Below are 7,983 nucleotides of genomic sequence, written 5' to 3'. Positions count from 1 at the left end.
TGCAATATAATTAGCGAAAAATACAATAAAATAATTAGACATAAAAATAAAAAATAAATTTAAAATATACTAACCTGCAAAAGCGGACTACTAAATTTATTAATAGCCCGTTTTTTTACGGGTGAGTATACTTACAAAGAAAAAGGGACCGCCGATAAAATCGTTTTTGGGGGTGGTGGAGGGCCTCTAGCTCGTTTTTGCTAAATTAAACCTTAAATTAATGATATATGATTGGAAAAGTTTGAGGTATATATTCAAAGTTTTTATAATTGCTGATAATTATAGAGACTTTGGAATATACTTACATACTAGTAAGTATGTTTGGTAAAAACGGGCTGAAAAAATCTGCATTTTTTTTTAAAAAAAACATAATTTCGTAATTCCATTTTTATGCAGACACATATTATAAGACAAAATTCGTCAAATTAACTTGCTTGAATATTCGAGTTTCTTAATATTCAACAACTTTTACTTCCACAGTAGGAGATGCGAAATTGAAATTTTCGTTTAAAAACCCATTAATAAATATTGTATTACTAAAAGATTTATTAAATAAAAACGTAAAGATTGTTATTGCAGAACCAGAATTTGGATTTTCTTGAAATATACGTGAATTTTGTGTTATGATATGCATTTTGTATACGAGATATCTTATATATAAAAGCAATTAAAATGTTGTAAAAATTTATAAGCAATTTTTGTGTTTTATATTTTATATTAAAAAGATTTGAGTCTATTTTTTCGTTGTATTATATTTTATTATATTGTATTGTGATTACTTTGTATATTATAATTCTGATTACTTTGGATATTATAATTCTGATTACTTTATGTATTATAATTTTTTCTTTATGTTCTTTTTATTTTGGTATCAAATAAGTACATTGCGTAAAAATATTAAATTCGTATGTAATACTTAAAGACATTCAAATCCAACCTCAAGTTACACGTAACGTACTTCTTATAATTAGTTGTAATTTGTATATAAGAATATAACTGTAATATATAATAACTGTAAACTATAATATATTACGTGTGTTATACTACAGTTGTATTAATTGTTACATGTAACTTGGTGTTTGCTGAGAAAAAGAGGACCGCCGTTAAAAATTGGCGAGGTTAGTGGAGGGCCTCTACAGGTTGATTCATTTTTATTCATTTAAATTTTCTTTACAATTTTAAATTAAATGTAGTTGCTACAGTTGCTTACAGTTAGAAGAGTTCCAACTTTATTCAAATTGCAAATTGCAATATGATAAAGTAGCGCATTGATTGGTCCGCCATGTTTCAGGAATTCCCGTCTTATATTTGAATACCTATATATGTGTTATTTTTTAAATTTCAACAATGTAATTAAAATTAGATATTTTAAAGGTATTAACAAATAAATTTCTTACATTTGATGCGTTCGGGAAAACGCTATTAGCGCTACTTCTGTCATTCTATCTTCGTTGTTTAATACACGTAAAACAAGGATGACACAAATAGTGTTAATAGCGTTTCCCCGAACGCACCTATTTCATATCGGCTTTGAATCGTATGAAAGCTCTGCTTTTTTGCACGAGATGACAAAGTAAAGTTTTTATCGGATATCGCTCATCGTTGATCTCTCATCGTATCCAGTGTGCAATAAGCAATATGGCCGGTATTCATAGTCTGTTCTTATTTTAAGACCATCTTAAGTAATGTTTCAAGATGTTAATATGGCTTTCTGATTGGTTCATGGCATCTTAAGACTGTACTTAAGACGATCTTAGATATAAGATCTGACTGTGAATACAGGCAGAGAGAAATCTGAATATTAATTTGATAGATTTTAATTATTTCAGTGATTTCAACTATTTATTTCCATCAGAAGCACCGCAAAAAAATGAATATTGTTGTGTAGTTTACATCCACTTCTTCAGAGGACAGTAGTGCGCGGCGGCATTTTGCGTTTACAGGAAAAAGGCCCTCACGTCTTCTTTCAGGTTTCTCTCTGATATTACTATTTGCGTGCTATATTTATAATAAGAATATTGTAAAACTATTAGAAATATATATAATTCATTCTTCTATATTACATTTTTCCTTGAACTGAACTTTCTAATATATTCTGAAGAATAAATTACGATTTAAGTAATTTTTATACAGATTTATGAAGATATATTATAAAAATTTATATGTCTATATTATTTATGTGACAGTGAATCTTAAATTACATTCTCTATAAATTGATATTTTCTTTGGTATTTGTTGCTTTGCTTTTCTTTCATTCCTTGTACAATAAATCCAAACAGAATATAGTTCATTACAACATCAAAATGATGTACAAAACGGTTACCAAAAGCCGCTATTTAATTAATAATGATTCATTTTAACGTCATGTTTGATGTTATCATGACTTATTCTGCTTAGGAAATGATTATATACAATTATTCCTTTTCTCACATTCTCCAGTTAACAGTATCGATCTTTTATTCTGAAGGATTCCTTTTTTCTTATATTTATAACAGGCATGTACTTTAAATAATAACATTAATCTTTCGGTAAAGCAGAGTCGCTTTTTCCTCGTGAATAAGCGCGTGTCGCTTTACCACCGAGCATTCTATCCAACAAAGATTGTTTATTTCTTCTTCTTGCTGCGAGAACTTCTCTGCATAATTCGTGGAAAGATTCTGCGACCTGAGCAACCTATGGAAGTTACTTGACTATTTAAAAAAAGTTATGAAACCTGTGAATAAGGTGATAAATTATTAGAAATTGCAATTACCTGCTCAGCTGCAGTTATTTCACTAAACCAGCATTCAAAATCCTTTGCTAGTATCTCTCCTTCCTCAGCACTGACTTGTCGTAAATGAACCATATCAGCTTTATTTCCAACAAGGGCAAGAGGCATCGCAGCTTCGGGATCAGCTACTGCAAGAGCTTCTTTTGCCTTTCTAACAAAATTAAAAGAGTTTCTGTCGGTTATTGAATAGACCAATAACAAGCCGTCTGCCCACTGTAAAGTTTCCATCGATGGCAGCTCATCTTCACTCTAAAATGTTAATAAAAAATTATGTGAGAGAAACTATTTATGTATAAATTAACATAAAATAATGTACAAATTAATAATAGATTAGTAACAATGAATAGATTATTATATAATAGAATTTTATTAGATACAAAAATTACCTTTGGACACGTATCTAAAATTTCAAAAAGAATTGGTTCCCCGTCGACTAGTACCTCATGTTTGTATCTGGTTTCTAGAAATTAAAATAAGACTCGCTCTTAATGCAGATATGTAATAATTATTATTTATAAGATAAATCTGAAATTTGATATAAAAGTAAAATCATGATTCCATTATTTGCAACATCTTATAACAACGTGATTCTTTTTAAAAATTTTCAAATTGTTTTTTCTTAAAATTTATTTTAAAAATTTTATCTATAAGTGTTCCCAGCAAACAAACTGACATTATTCGTATCATTTTAATATTAAATGATGTTAAAGACATCATTTTGATGACAAAATAACTTCAACTTATTTTCTGAGTTCATGTAAAGTCAATTTGATTCAAACAGTTTTTTTTTAATTTATAATCAATGTTGCTTGTATAATAATGATTTTATTTGAAATTTCACGTGTGTGACTATTTCATTCAAACATAAAATGAAAAATAAGCGCGTTAATAAAAGAATATCAATATAAAACATTGTACAAATATAAAACATGTTTGCATTACTATTTTATTTCTTATTTCATTCATTAATTTATCTTTCAAACAACTGATAATCCTTTTTCTTTCTTTATAATGCATTTTGTGTAAAATATTTTCTCCGAACAGAACTGTTCGCAGTTATTTCATAATAATTTAAAGAAAAAAAGTTGAAAATGAATTATTCGCATTGATTATGATATAAACATGATTTCCATGTATTTTAATTTTTATATTGTCTTAAAAAAAGAATCGTCCTAAGCATTTCCTTTGGAAATACTCGCAAATAGGAATTAAAAAGATTTAACGATTATCTGTAACTTTCTGCCACGCAAATATTTAACAATTTTTCTCAGATCGAATTTACTTTGAGACGCTAACACGACACGTGCTTTCCTCCTGTCTACGACCGTGTCTGCAATGTATTTCTACAAAACGAAAAGTTTTGTTTGAGTATCAACCTCGCATTAGTACCCGTCCTGTCTAGTGTCAAATTCGTCTTCGATAAATTTAGAACGAACGCCTGAGGTATGCAGAGGGAGAATATACGCAGCCTTAGAAGAGGATTACAGTTGCTGGCAATTTTTCAAACTGACGCGTTATTCCATTATATACTTTGCCACGCGCATGCACGTCAATTTTGTAAGCGAGTTAATAAAAAATCAGCAACAGATATTGGCGTTACAATATATTAAATTCCACCTTTTTATAAACAACAGTGCCTTTAATGTTTAAAATAAGTAATTAGTTACTGTCTTTCAGTACTAGATGTAAGAAAAGAAATTCGACTACAACCATTTTTAAGATGCGATAATTTAACACTTATTTAAATATTAAGAATCAATATGAATTGTAGTGTCATGTCGTCTTTATGGTGCTAATGAGTTCGCAGATCGAAGCACAAAAAAAAAACGCGTTGTTAGCTTGTTCATTGAATCGATTTGTAATAGAAACGTACATTTATTTTATAATACCTTAAATATTTGATAAAGACAACAAATTTCGGTGTGCGTCATTTTGTTGTCGAATATGTACACAAGATCGGACGCTGCTGCGACGCTACGTCGAGTCGTTGTATTGTTATTCACACGACAACGATCGAATGGGCAGGTAGTGTTGCGAGTTGTTCCGTATATCGCGTTCAAACTGGTAAAGCAGCTAGCCTGTTCACCGAGCAATTGAACATGATTGGGATTCTTAATTATTTATAGATCCAATCAATCACATTCAACCGCTTGGCGAGCAAATCAGTTACTTGGTCCGCTTGAATATCATCATATTGTTCTGATTTCTATCTCGAAATATACCTTCAATTATTTCTTACTCATGATCCGATTAATTATTATATCGGTCCGCGTAATTAATTAGTGCGGTTAACATTTTGTAGATCAAATATTTGACGCGTTTTGTTTTTTTGAAACAACAATCAAAGTTGTAGATAAAAATCGTAATTATAGATTTTTTTTATCGTAATATTTATTCGTGATAATTATTCTCGTAGCAATTGAATTTCTTTTGGTATATTATCTAAATTTTATATATATATATATATATAATGCGTGGAGTAAAATCACTACGTTGGTTCAAATGACTCATTAATAGAAAACTGATACATCGGTTGATTATTAAAAATAAATATATTTCGCGTATCTCTCATTTACAAGTTCAATATTGCATATTCGATATTAAATTCTTTGTATTGAATTGATTATATATTTCTACAAATGACTTAATAAATCTTATTCACTTTAAATTAAATTTATTGACTCGCGTAATATTCAACAGTATCAAAGAGAATTTGTCAATGCAAATTCTTAATAATTTTCGGAGTTAACAAAATGTTGCGATAATGGAACTAACTGAAAATGTAAGGAGCGACAATTTGACATATTCGGTTTATTTTGTAATATTTTACAACGACGACGAACTAAAGCAGTGTCTAATATTTTAAGGCATAAAACTTGATTAGCTTTAAGCCCAAGCTATAAGAAATTGACCATTTACAGTCGAGATGTGAAAAGAATAGTTATTATATCTTTATTATTTGTCAACTCTCTAAATTCTTTGAAGTAGAATCTCATTCTAAAGAGTAAAAATTGAGTTAGTCTTGGAAAAAAGTAGTTCTATTTTTAATCTTTAAGAATGAAATTTCACTCTTCATAGTAAGATTTACTTTAAAAGAGTTTTAGAGACAATGTTAAAGATAAAATGATCATTATGTTATACTGTGTCTCTTGCTAAAAAACAAAAATTTTACGTCTTAAAATCTTATTGTAGACGCCGTTTAACTGACGCACAACGAATGTCGTTAAGTTTAACGTACCGATGTGTACATATACAAGGTCATTGGTCGGACGTCGCCGCGCCGAGTCGTTGTATTATCATTCGCACAATAGCGTTCGAACGAACAGGTAGTGTCGCGGGTCACTCCTGTAACATCTTGCTATATTACCTATTCTCGAAATACAACTGCGACAAGTACTAATGTAAGAACGGTTAATGCAATTCATTCTCTGTGTACCATAAATGATTAGAGATTAGATAAGCGGATATAAAACACGATCTGCTATATGGAGTAATTATGTGATCAAATACTGTGATATACCGGTTGATTATTAATACATATTATGTGTATTTCGCATTTATTTCGGAATGTATTGCACGTCGTGAAATATTAATTAATTCTAATTAAGTATCTGTATGTAGACATTAGACTATTTGATGGGTTATAATTAATCATTAAATTGACTCGCATAATACTTTACGGTATCAGGAATTCCGGATGAAATTGTCGATGCAATTATCAAGGTTTTCAGTCATTAAGAATCGCGACAATGAAACGATTTGATTCCAAATCTAAGATGCTTTTAATCAGTAAAACTATAAATGTAATTAATATCAATTTCAATATTATTAGCAACCATTTAACAGAAATTCGGTATTCTTGTATCAACTTTTTTTTTGCTAAATTGCATCTTTCGAGACGTTCAAATGTAATTTAAGGCGTGCAGTCGGTAATCATTTCTTCAAATGCTGTATTTCTTAGATAAATATTTGTTTTTAATTTTAATTAACGTATGTGCGTTGATTTACTTATGGTATAACATGAGACAGTAATCGTCCTAAACCGTGGAAGAATTATTATTTAAAGTACAACAGGTGCACGAAAGTGCAGGGGGTAGCATTGAATTGCCGCAGCGGGTGTCAGTCGCGTGAAGTTGTCTGCGCGTCTTAATAATTAGTTCCGCCATTTTGATTCGTTTGTTTACTTCGCACGACGTCGCAGGTAACAAACGCATCGTAGTTATCGTTTGCTCGTAGTTTCTTTCACTTTATTCCTCTGCCGAAACGTAATACAGTGAGCATGCGACGTGTTTGTAATACGTTTGATTAACGGGAATGCCGTACAGAGTTTCGTGCGAGTATCGTAGTTTGATGATTATCGGGCGACCCCCTAACCGTCTTTCACGTGCGAGTTCAGCTAACATCGGGAATGTCGTGTAAAGTATCTCGCGATTGTCTTTAATCTAATCGGTAATCGTAATTAGTCGTGTTTCGCGAGTGTTGTGTGTGTGTGTGTTGTGTGTGAATGCCATGAAGAAGCAACCGAAAGACACGAGAGGAGGAGCAGGCTTGGGAACAGGGTTGATAGAAATCATGTTTTTTTTAAAAAGAACAAAACATTGTGTTTTTTTTATTCAAAATATGTTTTTAATGTTTTAAACATGTTTTAAACAATATTTAAAAAAAACATGTTTAAAACATGTTTAAAACAGTTTAAAACATGTTTTTTTAAATATTGTTTAAAATATGTTTAATTTTAGTTAAACTACTTATTTAATTTTATTTACATTTTATTTACATTTATTTAATTATTTACATTATTAAAACATCTGATATTTATAGGTTATTCTTATTTTAATTAATTTCAAGATCATCTTAAGATCTTAAGAATGAGATATTTTTCGATTGTGACCGGATTTTCACAGTTTTTAGTGTTTCCAGCGACCCCTTTGTTAATAGTTAAAATGCTTTCGACCGTTTTAATAATCATCGGTGAATTCGGTGATATAATAGTTTATACACAGTAAAGTACGCAATAGACTAGGAATAGAAAAAGCATCAAAGTTGGTATCTATTATGAAAAGTTTAAATTCTAAAAATTCAGAATAAGTCAAAAATAAATATAAACTATTGCCAAATTAGTTTTTAAATCAAGATTTTGGGTTTTTAATTTTATTCAATTTTTGTTTTTATGTAACAGATTAACAGAGAAAGAAAGTATATATATATATATA

At 29.8% G+C, this 7,983-nt stretch overlaps 1 protein-coding gene across 1 annotated transcript in view; it reads right to left on the bottom strand.

The window, feature by feature from the left end:
- Positions 1 to 2,185: 2,185 nt before the first annotated feature.
- The window catches only part of LOC108731256 (ras-related and estrogen-regulated growth inhibitor), a 15,059-nt gene continuing 9,261 nt past the window's right edge, over positions 2,186 to 7,983 (bottom strand). The window contains exons 4-6 of the mRNA XM_018461489.1: positions 3,157 to 3,230; positions 2,753 to 3,019; positions 2,186 to 2,673 (exon numbers count right to left, since the gene is read on the bottom strand). Of these exons, the coding sequence (XP_018316991.1) occupies positions 2,518 to 2,673; positions 2,753 to 3,019; positions 3,157 to 3,230 (497 nt within the window). The 3' untranslated portion in view covers positions 2,186 to 2,517. The remainder of the gene's footprint in view (positions 2,674 to 2,752; positions 3,020 to 3,156; positions 3,231 to 7,983) is intronic.

The sequence above is a fragment of the Mycetomoellerius zeteki genome, unplaced genomic scaffold, assembly GCF_001594055.1.
Source record: "Mycetomoellerius zeteki isolate Tzet28-1 unplaced genomic scaffold, Tzet1.0 scaffold122, whole genome shotgun sequence".
NCBI lineage: Eukaryota > Metazoa > Arthropoda > Insecta > Hymenoptera > Formicidae > Mycetomoellerius > Mycetomoellerius zeteki.
Note: the sequence above shows the minus strand (reverse complement) of the source record. Positions and strands in the feature narration are given on the sequence as shown.